Genomic DNA, 18,366 nt, shown 5'->3' on the forward strand with positions numbered 1-18,366 from the left:
GGTGGAGCTGGCGTCTACCCGGCAGCTGTTTTTGGAAGGGGATGGGAGGAAACGGCCCAGGACCAAGCCACTCCAGACCAGAAGTGGGCACTGGGAGTGGGTGCCTAGGCCACATGCCTGGGGTGGCCTGGGGGGGTCTGGAGAGTCTGTTCTCACCAGGCTGCTGCTCCCCACCTCCCAGAGGCTCCTGCCTGCTGGGGCAGGGGCAGCATGTGGGTGACAGCTCCTTGGTAGACAGGGTCTGGGATGGGGACCTGAGGCCAGGTGTGCACCCACACCACAGGACTTCTCGATACTCCAGCACTTCCTGGATTTGATCAAGGGGACCCCATTAAGCAATGGGGCCCTTATTGCCCCTGAATGAGTGAGTCAGGCCCTGAAGGCAAGGGGACCACAGCAAGGTTCAGGTATAACTGAGGCTGAAACAGCCCTGCCTCTGTGGCATTATCTGGACACCTCCCAAGGACAGCGTGGATAGGAGAGACCATGTGCCCATCAGGCGGGCATCCGACGGCTCTCCATGAGGGGCTGCCTCTGTGCCTTAAAATCCCGATTAGCTGGGCCCTGAAGGGTCTCTGTGGTGGCCAGATTCATTCCGGAGCGTGGCCGAATAGCAAAGCAAATAAACCCTGATCGCTGGTCACACGCTGTCCCATCTCAAGGGCCTGGGGTGCCACTGGGGCTGAGATGTCTTCTCCCTTGGGAGAGGACTGGGGAGCCAGGCCCCGGCTGGGATGACTGCTCTGTGCACAGCCTGTGCGGATCTGCCTGCGGGATGCGGGGCGGGGGTTCCGGGGACAGAGGGAGGGATATGTATTTTCCTAGAGAACTTCATCCCATTTGGCCTGGTCCTCTGCTATGACCTAGGCTGAGCTGTGAACCCTGCCCTCAGAAGGACTGCCATCCCAGCTTGGCTGGCATCACTGCAAACGTAAGCCCCGGAATGAGCAGGTCTTAATGCAAAGTACTTGTATATGATCCTGCGTTTATACAGTGATGCACTAATGGGCCAAGGCTTTTCTTGTGTTTTATTTAATAAACAATATTTAAGAGGTGAGGGAGGGCCTGGGACAAAGTCATACTTCAAAGCAGAACCCCCAGTGCCTGCAGGGGGTGGGTTCCCAGGGCGTTCCTCGAGGCTGCTGGATCTGGTGCTCGCTGTGCTGGCCCCTCGTCAGCAGCCCCAGAAGTGGATCCGAAAGGAGCTGGGGGAAAGAATTCTGTGAGCCGCTGAGCCTGGAGTTCTCAGGGGCCCTCTGACTCTGGGGCTGACAGCAGTCTGAGAGGTGCCCTCCTCAGCCCAAGTCTCATGTCCCTTTCTCAAAAGCTCCTTTTAGCATCACCAGAATGCAAAGGGTCTCGGCACCTTGCTGTGCTGCAGTCAGCGGAAAGCGGGGAACGATTCAGAGAGAAACTTGGGGCACACAGGATTCCAGCTTCCATTACGTGCTGGGTTGTCATGGGAGAAGAGGAAGGTCCTCTGGTTGGGGTCCCTAAGGAGGGTGCAGCCAAGCCCCAGCCCCCTGGCAAGCGTGCTGGTGTGGAGGCCTCGCTCACCCAGGTGGCTGGAAGAGGGCGGGACCTCTGACTATGGCCAGGCGGATTCTCTCTCCGGGAATGTGCAGTCAGAGCTGAGGGACATCACTGAGAAGTCACTGAACGTCATTCAAACCCAAGGAGATAGAAACCTGCCTACTGCAGGGAGGTGTGTTTGGGGACTGCCGGCGTGCGGGGTAAGCTGAGCGTGGGAGGCCGAGAGGGGAGGCAGGGACGCTGGCACGAGAGGGACTGAGCTGTCTCGGGCCCTGGCCTGGTGGTCACTGAGGTCTAGCTCTGCGTTCTGTTGGGGTTTGTTTGCTAAAACATCTCCTGTAGGCACACGTCCCTGCCATCACCTAGACCATGAGGCCCGGGGGCAGCATGGGACTGAGGAGTAGCCAACATGTCCACAGAGGCCAGCACAGGTGACGAAGGCCAGGACAGGGGCTGCCTCCTGGGGAGTGCGTCTCCCGTAACTGGAAGGATCCAGAACAGACTGTTCTATAGGCTGGGGCGATGTGGAGATGGCCGATCATCTCAAGGGCACTGGAGTGGACCATTAGGGCCCCTTCCTGCTCCAGGATGTAGAACTGGGTGCTTCTCTCATCACGTTTCTTCTGTTCCACGAGCTCCACCACCAGCACCTTCACAGCCCCGCACAAACCCCCAACTCCAAGGGACCAATGTGGCGGTGGGGGAGGGGAGCAGGACCAGCAGTGGCCAGGCGGGGCATGCAGCTGTGCTCACTGTCACGGGGCATGCTCCTGAGGCCGGACCCCTCATGTCATTGCAAAGCCTGGAATCCAGTCCTCCCCTCTGCCTTTTACTACCCCGTAGTATTTCTCAGAAGCCCCAGTTTTGCTGATTCTAGAAAAATTGGCCAAGTGCCCTGGAAACTCACAACCTCCTTGAAAGGACTGAGATGCCCCCTCAGCCGAGGGGAGACTGGGGGACCCTTCCTGCCCCCCACTGTTCTGGGCAGCCCCTCCCCCTCCAGAACTCCTTACTTCATGAAATCTGGAGACTTGGCCATCGCGTGTTCAAACTCTGAGAAGGACAGCATGTTGTCATTGTCCAGATCCGACTCACTCAGGACCTGGTCCGGGGCACGGAAGGGACTGAGTGGAACCTGGTGTCAGGCAGTGAGATGAGGACACGGGAGGAGGGGGGGAGAGAGGCCACAAGCCAGGTGGCTGCCAGATGCCAGGACCAGGCCCCCTGACCCTCGGGAAGCAGGTTCTCAGCGCAGGCAGGGGCTCTGCACTGCAAGGGCCAGGTGACAAGGGCAGGGAGGCAGAAGTGACAACAGTGCTCATGCTTTTGTCTTCCTCCTAGTTCCCGCACAGACCAGGATGCTTGACTGTTGTCATGGTTTGAGAACAAAGATGCACGCCCTGTAGCCCTGTCTTGGGTTTGCAGGGCTGCTCTCACGTCTTGTCACCCTAGGACACCCGGGCATTGTGTTGCACTGGGCAAAGTGGGTGGACATGTGACGTGTCCATCTGTTGCCCCATTGCTGTTGGCTCATCCACCTGTGGTGACCGCCATGTTGGTAGGAGGCCCCTTGGAGTGGGTGGGTCGGGCACACTGTTCTTGGGACCCTAGAAGGGTCTTGGAGGAGGGATAGAAAATTGAGGGGCAGTTGCCTCTGGATGTGTGCCCATTCCTCAGGGCACCTCGAGCTGCCTGACCCCAGGCAGCCCCCAGGGAACATGTGCACCACAGGATGAGATGCCACCTGCCTCAGGCTTGGCCCGGGGTCTCTTCCAGAGGGTGCCTGACATCCCGGGGCTTTGGGTGACAACCGACCCCCTTGCCCCGGGTACACACGTGTTTCATGAGGTCCATCAGCAGGTCCTCAGACACGTCATCAGTGTTGAGCAGGCGCAGGGCGATCCTCTGCAGGTCCTCCTCGTCGATGAAGCCATTCTCGTTAAAATCTGCAGAGAGGAGGCAGGGCCTGGGTGAGAGGGAGTTGGGGGCTGAACAGGAAGTGACCTTGAGGACTCTCGGAGGGCCGTGGCAAGAGCCAGGACTCCACAGACGCCCGTCAGCTTCTGGGAGGCCCCGCAGAGCCCAGTCGTCCCAGGTGGGTCTAGAACCTGGGACTCAGGGAGACCTGGGCAGGCCTAAGGCGTGGGCACTGCAGCAGCAGGGCAGGCTGCAGACAAACGTGTGCTAAATAATAACCACGATAGGCACTGAGTGAGCACCCACTGCATGCCTGGGCCTGTCCTGAGATCTTTACCTGTTTTAGATCATTGAATCTTCACAGTCAACCTTTTATTAGTCTTATTTTACCAAAAAGGAAACTGAGACGCAGAGGGGCTATATGGCCTGTCCGCACTGCCAAGGAGTGAAAGGCAGGGATTCAAGCCCGGCCGGGCCAACCTCCAAGCCCCATGTCACCTGCTGTGCTGTGGAAACTTCCACTTTGAGACTCTCGGAAGCCGGGACACCCCTGGGGGCTGGGAGCCGGGCAGTGCGGAGGAGCAAGGCGGCTGGGATTGGGAGCCAGAGCCCCGGGGGCCAGTCCCTGCTCCTGTGCTGGTGCCGTAGCTGTGGGACCCGACGACCTCAGCTCTGCAGTGAAGCGGGGACAGTGGTCCACCTGTCCACAGGGGCGCTGGCCGCAAGGACTCTGGCTGTGCCCCCAAAGGGTCGGGGGACAAGAGGCAATACTTCCTGTACCCCCATGCAGCCTCCTTTTTGATGTGGAGACCAGAAACCCCAGGTGAGCCATAGCCATCGGAAGAAGGGTGAGGAAGTGGGGGGCAGGGAGCCTCCAGACCATGGGGGGCTCCACACATCTTCACACACCCCCAAATAGCCCACGATGCCACTGGAACCACAGGGACACTGGGCTGGGTGGCAGCGGGTGGCACTGCAGCTTCTCAGACTGCTGTGTGTCCTGCTGACGCCTGTGTGTGCAGGCTGCTGACTCTTCGACCTGTGGCCACAGCCCAGGAGTCCTGATCTCCGGGACAACACTCGTTTTCCACCCACTGTCCTGCCAACTGGGGAGTACCCTGACCCTTGTCCGACCTTGGGTCCTCTACTGTGGGCAAGAAAGTATGGTCACCACCTAAGCCCCCCGAACACTGGACAGCCGGGGTCCACGTGACCCTGTTTCCCACAAAACCACTTTGGAGGGCTTCCTTCGTCCCCTCAGTGCCACCATGGCCCTTCTCAACAGTCCTCTGAAGGGCGTGGGCCCACAGAGATGGCAGTTGGAGAGGGTGCCAGGTCACCAGGGACAGAGACAGAGAAGAAACCACATTGGGGTGTTCATCAGGTGTGATCTGTCCACTCCAAGGGGGGCAGAGGATTGGGAAAGGGGTGTGGGAGGGAGAGGAGCTGGGGGTTATGTCTGGAAGGTGGGCCGAGCTGTGAAGAGCCTTGAATGCCAGGGTGAGGCGATGTACAGCATTCTCAGCTGCCTCCCCTGGAGCACCCAACACTGTCCCCTGAGCCACTTGCTGGCCAGGTAGTAATGCAGTAGCTTTGCCAAATTCTAGTAACCACCACCACAAACATTGCCAGGCACTGGTCTAAGTGCTTTATATTTCGCTACATTTAATCCTCATAACACAGATGGAGAAACTGAGGCATGCAGAGATTGAATAACCATACTTACCTCCTTAGTCTCATTTCTACTTCTTGCCTTTCAATACCATCCAAATGCTGGCACATCCCAAATTCATATCTCTGGCTCGGGCTCCTCCCTGGATCCAGGCTTTCGTTCCGCCTGCCTTCCTGCGCTCTCTGCCCAGAGTCCAACAGGTCCTCGGATTCCGCACGTCCAAATCCAGACCCCCTGCTCCCTCCCCGGCCCCTGCCCCCAAGCCTGCTTCACTCACCACTGTCCTCTTCTCAGTAAATGGGCAGCTCCACCCTCCAGTTGCTCAGGCTGACATGCAGTCACCCTTGACTCTCCTTCATACCCCACAGGTGGCATGCCAGCAAATCCTCCCAGCTCTCCATCAAAAGACAGTGCACGGGACTCTGATCACTCCCACTGCCCTGCCTCCACCCGATCACCTCTCTCTGCTTGTCCCGGCAGCCTCCTGCTCAGTTCCCTGCTCCCTCTCTGCCCCTTCAGGTATTCTCAACTCAGCAGCCGGGGATTGGATTATCATCCTTCTTTCCTCCCTCATCATCCACTTCTCACAGCCCCCACCTCACCCAGAGCAGAGCCCAGGTCCTGTCCCCGAGTCTGCCTGCCCTCGTTCTGCCTCCTTGCTAGTCTGCCACCAAGCCAGGTGCACCCCTGCCTTGGGGCCTTTGCATGGAGGTCCCTCCTCCCTGGAGGACGCTCACCTAGAGACCCCTGGGCACCACCCAACGCCAGTGTAAAACTGCACTTCCTGCCCCTTCCCTGCTGCGTTCTCCCAGCACCAAATACTCCCTAACAGTTTTCCTTATTAGCTTGTTTATTTCCCTCCACCAGGATATAAATTCCACAAGGGCACACATTTTTGTCTTTTTGTTCACTGCTGTATCCCCAGCTGCTAGAACAGTGCCTGGGACAGAGTAGATGTCCAGTGAATAGTTGCTGAATAAATGAAAGAATGAACTACTCAAGGTCACACATTGAAACAGGACTGAACCCAGGCTGTCTGACTCAATGGGCAGTCTATGTTCTTAACGACCCACAACTGCCTTTATTGCAACAAAATGCCAACTTTTAGCAGGCAGAGGATCATCGAAAACAAACACTACACTTCCCAGCCTCCCTTGCTGCTAGATATGGACCTGTGACTAAGTTCTGGCCAATGAGATATAAGCAGAAGGGGTGCAGGAACCTTCTGGGACTGTCTTTAAAGAGAAGGTTAAGTCCTCTTGGACAATGAGGTGACCTTGGGAATGGAGGATAAAGTGACAAAAGAGGAGGAACCTGGGTCCCTGAAGCTGAGAGCTTTAGAATCACTGTGCGCAACTACCTCCAGACTTCTTCGTGTTAGAGGAATAGATACATAGCTTTCAGCCACCTTGGGGGCTACCTTGCTTAAGCCACTGTTACTTGGGGTTTCCTGTCATTGGCTACCAAATTTAATCCTAATTCATAATCTGAGCCTCAGTTTCCTAATCTGTAAAATGGGAGTAATAGCAGTACCTCCACAGAGTTTCTGTGAAGATTAAATAGGAAAACACATGAACGTCACTTGGAATGGGATTTAGAATATAGAAGATACTTAATATAGAAGATACTTATCAGATATAGTAGAGGCTCAATTCTACACCACTTGGTGATTGCTAAATACTGAAAATGCAAACCATGGAGACTGTGTAGCCCACCTTTAAGAATGGAAGCTGGAGCTATATTGGGCTCCTAGGGAAACTGAGGCCCAGGGTTTGCTGATGTCACAGGGTCCTTCAGTGGTAGAGCCGAGACTTGTCTCTGTTCCCCGAGGCAGGATGTGGGTGTGGAAGGTACAAGTGCCCCCCTCACTCTGTCAGCAGTGCCTCTCTCCTGGCTGAATGTTTATCAGCCCCAGGGCCGGAGACCAAGGCCCAAGACGTGTGTTGAAGGTCCCCCTGCCCAGGTCTGCTGTCGCCCACCATGGGAAAGGGCTCAGAGCAGGTGAATGGGGCGGAGGGACCGACAGTGGGGTCTGCAGGCAGTGGACAGCCGCAGAGTCACCGCACTGCTGGTGAGACGCCTACAGCATCTCCTGGACACCCTGCAGTGTCCCCAGGCATCCTGCTGGCCCAACTCCCGTATGCAGAGACTGCGGCAAATGACATGGCTTTGGTCCCAAGCCATCTGGAAGCAGAACAATTTGCTACAGTAAAATGCAGTCCCGGACAGTTCCCCTCCTTTGGGGGTGCAAGGTCAGAACAGCCTGGGGGAGGGCCGGGGGCTGGGAGTGGGGGCGCTGGCCAGCCCACGTGGCCTCGGCAGCCTCAGGACCCGCAGCCTCGGACCACTCAGGAGGGGCTGGAGCCTTCCTCCTGCTGTTTCCCAACAATGGGGTAGGGGGCCTTGGAGAGCTGGTGAAGTTGGGGCTCAGCCTTCAGGTCCCCCCAGAAGACTCTTACCATCGTCATCCCGATGTCTCTGTTGTTCTTACTCCTTGCAGTTGACACAGTACTGTCACAAAAATCAACCATTTGGTTGAGTAAGGGGGAATAAGCTTCCATTGCTATTCCCAGGAGAAATGAGGTTTCCTTCCTGGCCTGTCCCCAGCCACCACCCCTTGTGGCCGGTCAGGTCCAGGGCAGGTGTGGGAGGACCTGCCGCTGACACTCTGGCACGTGCCTGGGGTAACTCAGATGTGGTGGGGGCTGTGCTGACGGGAGCAAGCACGGCGGGGAGGGTGGTCTCTGACCAGAAAACTCCACCTGCAGTGCAGAGAGCAGGGATCCAGCAGTTGGAGGCTAGGGTGTCACTCAAAGCAGAAACTGAAGCCCGGCACGTAACTACCAGGGAGATGTGTCCAGCCCTTCCGGACTCTTGACCAATAGTCACTCTCCCTGTCTTTCTTACTAACAGGACTGAAGCCCTTTTTCAGAATGACACCATGTCCGGCTTAAAACACACAGCATTTCAGTGTCCCTTGCAGCTATGCGTGACCATGTGACATACTTCTGGCCAACTAAGTATAAACTGCTAGGTGGAGCTTCCAAGAGAGCTTGTGAAAGGAGAGTGGACTCTGTGCCTGTGGATGTTGGATGTACGCTTTGTCCTTATCCCTTCTCCTGTCCCCCTTTTCCCTTCCTAGAATGAAGATGAGATGCCTGTGGGCACAGAAACATTTTGTGACCATGAGGACAATGGTCCCCTACCGTTAGCAGGTCAGGAGGCTTGAAGGAGCCTGGGCCCCTGGTTACTGCCTGGAGTTACCGCCTCAGCTCTGGACTGCCTGAGTCCAGACCTTCCTTTCTTTTCCTTTCCTTCCCCGTGGATACCGTTCCACATAACTGCATGCAATCCTCACTGATGTAGGAGGCTGGTGCAATAGCTCTCAAACTCTGCCGCACGTTAGAATCGCCCGGGGAGCTTTGAAAAAGCCCAACAACCGGGACCTACATTACATCAAGTCTTTGGAGCTGGGGCCCAAGCGTCTGTTTCCTTTAAAAAGCTCCCAGGTGGGTCCAAAGTGCTGCTGAGCTCAAGAGCCAGTGGGTTAGAGCAGTGCTTCTTAAACTCCAAGGTGCAGAGGAATCTGATTCAGTGAGTGTGGGGCAGGGCCTGAGCTTCTGCGTTGCTATAACAATAAGCTTCCTGGCCGTGGAGACACTGCTGGTCCGTGGGCTACACTTGCAGTAACAAGGGGTCAGAACGTTGAGTTAGATCTTTGGACTTTTGCTGAGAGTCACCGCCATGACCGTCACCACGACTGTCTTCTTTTTTCCTGCTCTGTCTCCTCTCCCTTTTTTTAATTCCTCTTCTTCTCCCTTTGCTGCAGACCACGCCCATCTTGACTTAGTACACAGCTGCCATCTGCCAGGCACCAGCCTCGGGATTCACACGTCCCACCTCTAAGCCCGCCGACAGCTCTGTCAGGTAACAAATCTTCGGAGACCAAAGAGAATTTGGATTTGTCTGAGTCTGTCTGATGCAGGCTGGGAGTTTATGAGTCCCTGGGCATCTATTTGCACAGGCGATTTGCATGAAGGCTTTGAGCGTTTTGTTTTTGTGCTTGGGCTCTAGGAGGAAGGAGACTGTATGCTTGAGGGGGCCTGGAGAGAGCAGGTGGAGGGAGACACAAAGACATTGCGGTGTCTGGTCCTTGACCTGCCCCAAGGCTCTCAGTCTGACCCCTCGGGACCACAGGTGTTCTCCCAACCTCAGGGCTGAACACGATTTAGCTACTGTGCCTTGAAGTCCAAAGAGAACCTGCTGCTCTCCTAGCTCCTGAAGGGCTTGGGTGTTTTTGTTTGTTTAGCTCAGGAAACCATGGAAGACAGCTGAAGCAGACATCTTTTGGGACATGTGCCCAGCCTACACTCTCCCATCACTGAGATGTGTCCCCACCCCCCAAGTGGCAGGCCCCTGGAGCCATGCTTGTTTCTGCGGCTCTGCTTCTTTTTCAGCTGTAGTTGACAGAGAAGGCTGGTCACCCAGCCCAGGGGCAGCTAGATCATTGGCTCGGATGGGCCATCAGTGTCTCCTGAGAAAATGGAAGGGAGAGATGGAAGTGCTTGTGGCTGGTCCTAGTGAAACCTGCAGGCCATGTGGGGGGCTGGGCAGTTGTCTTTGGCCCATGGGCACAGAGGCATAGAAGTCAGATGTGCAGAAGGAGAGGGTTCAGAGGGAGAAGTAGAGATGAGAGAGGTGCCATGAAAAGCAGGAAGTAGCTGCCTCTTTTCTTGACCCTTTCCAGCTGCACTAGGCCCTCAGGAGGCCTCCCTTCCTCTGTGGGCTCCATGCTGCTTGTGGTGGATGCACTCTAGTGCCCCACTCCCACTATCCACATCTCTTGGGGTTCATGCTTTTGTATAATCCCCACCCCCTTTAGCGTGGGTGGGAATTGGGACTTCCTTCCAACCTATAGAATTTGCCAAAGTGATGGAGTGTCACTTCCATGATCACGTTGTCATATAAGACTCTTGTCAACAGGGTGACTTAAGAGACTCTCTCCCTGGCTGTCCCTGAGGAAGCAAGTGGCCATATTGGGAGGCCCTTGTGGCAAGGGGCTGAGGGCAGCCTCTAGCTGAGACCCAGCAAGAAGGCAGAACCTAAGCTCTGTCGACATGAGGAAATGAATTCTGCCAGCAACCCAAGTGAGCTTGTGGGTAGATTCTTCCCCAGTCAAGCACTCTCCAGAGGCAAAGGCAGCCTGGCCAGAACCTTGATCGTAGCTCTGTGAAACCCTAACAGGAAGACCCAACTAAGCCATGCCTGGACTCCTAGCCCGCGGAGGCTCTGAGGTTATAAATGTGTGTCATCTGCAGCCTCTAAGTTTGTGATAATTTATTACACAGCAATAGAAAATGAATATACTGCTGTTCCTCATCAGATGCTTTTATGTAGGTAAGTTTCTGGGACTTGCAACCTGCAGACTCTTGGCTGACATGAGCATGGAGTCTGGGCCAGCATCTCCCCAGAGGAGCTGCCTCAGCCAGAAGAGCACTGCCAGGGGCTTGAGCCAGCACAGCTGCCACCTGTGGCAGGAGCCTGGCAGAGAGGAGTGGCAGCTAGTGGGCTCAAACTCCTTGGATGTACTGGGGACTCCCAGAAATACTTGGGGTAAGGAAGGAGGAAGACTGCTGTGGACAGGTGGGGTCTACAAAGCCACCAGAATTTGTTGATGTAATTGCATTTGTACTTATCCTGCTTGGAGCTTGTGTAAATTTGTGTCATATCAAGTTTAGGACATTTGGGGCCATTATGTCTTAAAATAAGTTTTCTGTCCCATTCATTCTCTCCTCTCCTTTTGAGACTCCAACCAAATATATGTTAGACCTTTCTGTTGTCCTACATATCATTGAGGCTCTTTTTTCTCTCTGTTCTTCAGATTAGATTATTTCTATTCGTCTATCTTCAAGTTTTCCAACTCTTTCTTCTGTTATCTCAATTCTCCTGTTAAGCCCATCCAGTGAATTTTTATTTCAGATACTTTATTTTTCAGTTCTATATTTTCCATTTGATTCTTTCTTATAGTTTCTATTTCTCTGCTAGATTTTCCTTCTTTTTGAAATGAGTACTTTTTCCCCCATATCATTGGGCATGGTTATTGTGATGGTTTATGTTATGTGTCAACTTGACTGAGCTACAGGATGCCCAGATAGCTGGTCACACATTATTTCTGGGTGTGTCTGTGGGGGTGTTTCTGGAAGAGATTAGCATCTGAATCAATAGACTGAGTAAGGAATATCAGCCTCGCCAGTGAGGATGGGCATTGTCTAATCTGTTGAAGGCCCAGTGAACAAAAAGGTGGAGAAGGGTGAATTGGTAATCTCTGAGCTGGGGCATCCAACTTCTCCTGCCCTCAGACCTTGGTGCTGTTGATTCTCAGGCCTTCAGACTGAATTACACCACAGCTTTCCTGGTTCTTCAGCTTGCAGACAGCAGGTCATGGAACTTTCCGCTTCCATAATCACATGAGCCAATTCCTATAAAAAAAACTCTCTCTCTCTCTGTATATAAACACACACACACATCCTATTCTGTTTCTCTGGAGAATCCTGACTAATACAGTAATAATAGCTATTTAAAAATCCTTAGCTAATTCCAACATCTGGGTCATGTCACTCAGTCTCCATTCTTGATAACGTATCAATTTTTTTTTTAGAAAAACGTATACATTGAGTAATTTTGGATAGCCTCTTGAACATTATAAATGTTTTGTTGTGGAGACGCTGGATTCCTTCAAAGAATGCTGAAGTTTTGGTTTTATCAGCCAATTGGTGGGACTCAAAATGAAACCCTGTCACTCATGGGCCTTGTTAAGACGTGGCAGCAGCTCTAACCTCAGTTCAGTGCTTTTGTCCTTAGCTGGGCTGCCCTTGTGTTTGTGGTTTAGAGGTCAGAAAGATTCGGGCATAGTTTATGCACAGAATTTGGACTCCCTGTCTTTCTTCTTTTATGGCCTCTTCCTTCACTTTGTGAGGGCTGTGGGTGCCTCAAACTCTCTGTCTCTTCAAGTCAGAAAGAGTTCAGTGTTTCCGTCAGCCTGCATGAGCCACTCACTGAAGCCCACCTTCAAGCTAAAAAGATTTAAAAGAAAAAAAAAAGGTGGCAGGACAGAACCCATCCAGTATGGTTTTCTTCTTCCAAGTGTCAAAGTTCTCTAGACTCTATCTGCTTTGGTAGCTTCCCAGTGTTATCAGCTAGTTGATTTTATATTTCATTTAGAGTCTGCAGTTGCTATCGGCAGGAGCAACAGTACGATAGGAGCTTCCTCAGCCATTCTCGGGAGGGGATATCTGTGATTTCATGTGTACTGACTGGCTGCCCAACCTGAGGACACACAGGACAAAATGGTATTACTACGTCCTTTTTACAGATGAGAAAACTGAGCCCTCATAGGCCCATCTGGCTTAAAACTCATCTACTCCATTCTACCCAAGTCCACCTGGGTGAGGCGGAAATAAGATGGCGTCCACCATGTGGAGAGAGGGGGAGGACCCAGCAGGAAAGGAAGGCAGGTGAGATGCCAAAAGGTGCAAGTCTACATGTGCAAGTCCTTTGGGGCTAAAGAGTCAGCATGATGTACTAAAGCCTCACACACGGTCTGTTTGAAGGCTTCTCAAGATGTCTTTCTTTCTTTCCCTTTGATTCCATTTGAGCATTCTGTGCACCCCAGTGGTGCTAAGAGGACATTTGCCCGGTGAAGGCCAGAACTTTAGCAGAGACTAAGGACTGCCCCAGACAGACTCAGAGACCAAAAAATGTCAAAGGACTCAGAGATTATGTCTCTCAACCCCCTCATTTTAAAGATGAGAAAAATGGAGCCCCAGAAAAGTGAAATGATTTGTCCAAGATTGCTCAGCCGTTTGGTGGCTCAGCTAGTTTGTTTCAAGTTTCCTTAACTTCCCATTCCGTCCTCTTTCTGCCAAACAAGCATAGCTCCTTTATACCCATATGTAGTCCCCCTGCTTGCACGCCCACACTCTACCACCAAATATTAACACGCATGACTCCACTGGCCTCTGATGGCATGGAGAGGAGGGCAGCTATCCACTGGAGCCACAGTTCTGAATCAGTTTTTTCTATTCCTCGGTACCTGCAAAACATGACACATACCCACAAATGCCCAGGCAAACGCCAGTTAGCACCCTCCCATCGACGACTGATGTTGATGGATTCCATATGTGGTGCTGCCTCTGTGGCCCTTCCCCCCTCAACCTCATCCCCCCCACTCCACGGCACCCACCGTAGATGCGAAAGGCGTACTCGATCTTCAGGCTGGGGCAGGCCTGCTCGCTGAACACGGAGGCCATGCCCAGCACGTCCTCAAAGGAGAACACGTCGTTGTGCGAGAACACTCTGCAGATGCGGTCTCTGAAGGGGTTGACCTGTGGGTGAGGGAAGGGAAGAGGTCTTTCAGGGTCGGTTCACATCTCCCTGAGCCTCTCTCCTCTGTCACAAGCACTGTGTCCGGTCCCAGGTTTGAGAAGAGCCACAACCTAAATATCGGAGCAGATGCTGGCTCCGAAAGCCAGGACCCTGGGCACGATGGGGCCACAGGGGACCCTGCCTGACCTCACCCTCCCCACCACCATCTCCTCTTGCACACACATTCCAAAGGCTCATTTTTGGTTGTGTTATTCTTTTTATGGTTATTAACTTTTCTCCATTTTATGGAGAAAACTTGGCAAACACAAAAAAGGATAAGAATAGGATAAAAACCATCTATAATCCACTCCCCAGAGTTAGCCATGGCCAACATATTGATGGGGACGTCAGACAGGACTGGGTTTTTGAGTCCTGGCCTTCACTGTTTACTAGTTCATGAATTCAGTGTAGACAAATCATATAATCCCCCAGCGCCTAAGATTTCTCTTCTCCAAGACAGGGTGGGATAAAAATTATATCTACCCAGTAGGATTGCTGTGAGCACTCAATAGGATAGGTTTACAGTTGCACAGTGCCCAGGGAATAACACTCAGCAAATGGTACGTAGTTATTACCTAACTACTATAGATGTCATAATCGCCATAGCAATTTTCATTTTTAAACCAAACTATCTCTCAAATTAGGTCCCAAAACGAGTAAGGGTCATGTGATTTTAGACACCCTGGGTCCCCTAAACTGAGCCTGGCCAGTGTCACATATGGCACATGAAGACCCTTCTCTGCTGACACCCATGGCCTGGGCTTGTGACACCCAGCCACTTCCCTGCCAGCTCCGGCGGGCTCGCTAAGGCTGCCTTGCTACTTCCCCTGTGGCCCCAGGAAGCGGCAGTTGGATGTGCTTCAGGGTGGAGGGGTGGTGGGCAGGTCTTATGAGGCTTAAAGGGAGAACCGCACAGAACAAGCTTGACAAGTTCACCTTTGGTGCCCTTCTCCCCCACTTTCTGTGTCCCTAACCCATCCTGCCTCCCAGGGGTCCTTTCCCTCCGCTGGTCAGGGGCCCAGTCTTGCATGTCCCAGGGCTGCAGGCCGTCTGCGATCCCAGCTCTGCTTCAGTGTTCCAGAACGACCTGATGCATCCCTCACCCCAGCCCAAGTTCCCTGTCCTCACAGGCACCTCAGCTAAGAAGGCTCCTTCATCCTGTGAATTCACACGGCAGAGGTGAGAGGCCAGGAGTTCCTCAATCTTCCAAATTTCTAGTTAGTTGAGGAAATGTCCTCTCCAGTTGACTGTTTCCTCCCCTTTTCCCTGACAAGACATCTCTGCATGGCTCCAGGCTTTGTGCAGAAGGGTTAGCTCCAGCTCTTTGACTTCAAGCACACAACTCCGTCAAGGGGATCGGAACCCCTGCTGCAGCCCCAGGGCTCTGGACCACTGTCTACTCCTATGGGCCGCCTGCTGTCAGCCAATGCTTAGCTCTCTGGTTCTGATTTCTCCGTTTTTGGCCCATGAAAATTTCTCTTTCATTTCTTTTGAACTCAGCTACATATTCAAATGTATAGTTTTCTTCTATTTGTATCCCTGTGTATTTGAGGTGTGAGAGGGGACATTCTGTGTCACCCCAGGTGGCCATGTAGTTCTTGAATTTTAGTGAGCATATGAGTCACACCTGGGGTCCTTGTTAACAACATGAATTCTAGAGATGATCTGCCATGCAGCATTGTGCCTGTTGTCCACAATACTGTATTGTGCACTGAAAAATTGATTAAGAGCGTATCTTTCACATTAAGTGTTCTTACCACAATTTTTTTAAAAGCTACAAAAAGATTGTGTTCACCACACTGCGGTGCATGGAATACACTATGTACGCACACACACATACAGAATTCTAAGCGCTCACTCTCAGAGACCTCGTTCTAGAAGGCCTGGGATGTGGCCTAATGTTACAGAGTGAATTATGTCTCCCCCTTACCCAAAATCCATGTTAAAGTCCTAACCCCCAGCACCTCGGAATGTGACCTTGTTTGGAAATAGCGTCGTCGTAGATATAATTAGATAGGGGTTAAGTCGAGGTCATACGGAGTAGGGTGAGCCCCTGATCTGACATGACTGATGTCCCTATAAAAAGGAGGAATTTGGACACAGACACACTCAGGGACAGCACCACGTGAAGATGGAGGCAAAGGTCAGGGTGACACATCTGCAAGCCACAGGACACAGAGCTTGCCAGAAAACCTCCGGAAGCCAGGAGAGAGGCCTGGGGCAGAGTCTCCCTCCCAGCTCTCGGAAGTAACCAGCCCTGCCCATGCCTCCAGCTCAGACTTCTCTCTCCAGAATTATGAGACGGTACGTTGCTGTTGTTCACTGCTATGGCAGCCTTAGCAAACGGGCACTTCCAGAAATCTGCCCTAGAAATAAGGTCCCCACGTGACAGAGTCTGTCACATATATCAATATATTTTATTAGTATTGATATATAAATAATATAATCAGTATTACTATAATTATAAATTAATTATTTACTACAATTACATAGTAACATATGATCATTATGTAAACATATAATAATATATAATTAACATATATTAATATATAACTAATATAATAATATATGTACTTGTCTTGTATGTAATTATATATTTGTTATATACAATTATATATTAATATATTATTTTTATGTGTAATTATCTATATCTCATATATATGTTCCGGGAGTGGCCAGGGGGCAGGACAATCCAGGCTGCCCAGGTAGAACCTCCAAAGAAGCTCCTGCTCTGCCTGGTTTCTCCATCCTTCCACCCCAACACGCCCAGAAATGCTTAGTATGACTGCCTCAAATTACGCTGGTACGGATTATCTGCTGTGATGCCTTCCAAGTCACATGTACCTAGCTAGGTGGCTTTACAGATTACCTTACCAAATTTTAACTACATTAACTCTTACAAATGGATCCATAGCTTAACAAGATTCCTGCAAGGAAACCACGATTGACGTTCATGCTTACAATGCAAATGCAAGTGAACAACAAGAAAACATCTGTGCTGAAACCTCTCCTACTCCAAGTATGAATTCTTCTCCATACGGTGGAAACCATGAGAATCCAGGCAGACAGAACAAGAAGTTCCTGCACCATTCTCTTCTCCTGTGCTCAGACAGGTGCAAGGCAGGTCAGCAACCTTGCGCCACGGATCCAGCCTGGAATGAAACACCACTCTTCCTTTCCCTGGGGGCATCCCCCTTGCTTGGCCCTGCTGGAAGTGGTGGGAGGGAGGTGGTTGCCAGGACACCGACACACTGACCCTTAGACCCACGTCACACGACTCTTATCTATACACACACAGACACACACACGTCCCTTGTCTTAGAGAGACTGGAAACAGGGTAGTCGGTGTGGTAGCAAGAATGGTAGATACAACACAACGTGGCAAGCGCATTGGAAGATGCAGAGGAAATATCGCTGAGGATGTAGAGAAATAAGCATTCGAACAAATGTCACACTGCAGAAACTTTGCTAAATAGTTATATAAAAGTATAGATGTTTCTAACATAATTTTCCTAGAAGAACCACATTTGTGTGAGCCAATAAAGGAAAGAAGATACGGACTAAACGGTAAATTACTTCTTTAATAAAAACACCACTTCTGGGGAAAATCGAGTGCACTCGTTGATGGAGTGGCTGCTCCGTGCTGAAAGGATTCTGGGGTGAGGACGCAGGAACAGCAGCACGTTTGAACTGACTCCCTGCAGGCTACCGCAGTCAAGAAGGCCAATCCAGAAATATACAATGCACAGCAGGGTGCATTGAAACGGTCCTTTTTTTTTTTTAAAGTTTAAAATATAGTAAAACTTATACAGTGATTTGTAATCAGAAGAAAAATGACTATGAAAATCTTATGAACTGCATGGAGATTTGCTGATCATCTCTTGGAAGAGTTCTTAAAAGAGCCATCATACTTAAAGATGAGTTCTACATTTTTCTTGCACAAAAAGACAAGTGTTCCAAATTTGCTGACCTTTTTGTAATGACAAGTGGCCATTGGCAGTTTGCTACCTAGCAGATATACACCAAAAAAAGAACTCAAATTCAGTTGACTCTTCAAGATAAGTGTGACCCATTTTAACATTATTGCTTTCCTAAAGAATCTCATACTTTGAAGAGAATATTTTGAAAATGGGATTTTTGTTGTTAAAATCCTGTGGTATCATCTATAAAAATGCTTGCATCTGCATACCTGAAAATATAGAAACAGATTTTTCTAACCTGTTTGAAAATTGTCCAAATAAAGACTGACAGTGGATTTTGAGTCCACTTGTTAAAAATATAAAAATGTGATACTTTCCACTTTTCAGCATGAAAGAGCCATTGCCTGGCATAAGGGAAGACGTACAATTACTAGTTTAACTTCTATCCAAAGCCTTTAATTGGTGGATGGAGTTGAAAATGAGTACCGTGATTTAATTCATGCAGCCTATGATACATTTCTTGTCTTTGGATCAATTATGACAGCTATTAAAAATAAACTAATCTAGTACTAGACCTCTGCATGGCTCAATCTCAATCTTAAAGCAAGATTATAAAGAATAATGAAGCAAATCCAACCACATTGCTTTCCCTTACAATGTTGTTTTTAATTTTATGCAAACAATAAAATAGTGCAAGGAAGAAATTTTTGTTATATATAATAAAGGGGAATCTGTTTTTAAAATATTTTATGTAATATTTAGCTTGTCCTTTAAAATGTTTTATTTTGCATATTTACATCATACTAGTATAGTAGTAAATGTATGGTTTATGAATGAATATACACATATCATGGGTGCATGATCCAGATTTTTCTATTGCTGGGAGTGCACAATGAAGCG

The 18,366-nt window shown here is 50.7% G+C and overlaps 1 protein-coding gene across 1 annotated transcript in view; it reads right to left on the reverse strand.

Moving 5' to 3' along the window:
* Positions 1-1,117: 1,117 nt before the first annotated feature.
* CIB4 (calcium and integrin binding family member 4) overlaps positions 1,118-18,366 on the reverse strand; it is a 49,954-nt gene continuing 32,705 nt past the window's right edge. The window contains exons 4-7 of the mRNA XM_045549213.1: positions 13,365-13,506; positions 3,370-3,479; positions 2,547-2,635; positions 1,118-1,205 (exon numbers count right to left, since the gene is read on the reverse strand). Coding sequence (XP_045405169.1) covers positions 1,175-1,205; positions 2,547-2,635; positions 3,370-3,479; positions 13,365-13,506 — 372 coding nt within the window. The 3' untranslated portion in view covers positions 1,118-1,174. The remainder of the gene's footprint in view (positions 1,206-2,546; positions 2,636-3,369; positions 3,480-13,364; positions 13,507-18,366) is intronic.

This window comes from Lemur catta, chromosome 4, assembly GCF_020740605.2.
Source record: "Lemur catta isolate mLemCat1 chromosome 4, mLemCat1.pri, whole genome shotgun sequence".
Taxonomy (NCBI): Eukaryota; Metazoa; Chordata; class Mammalia; order Primates; family Lemuridae; genus Lemur; species Lemur catta.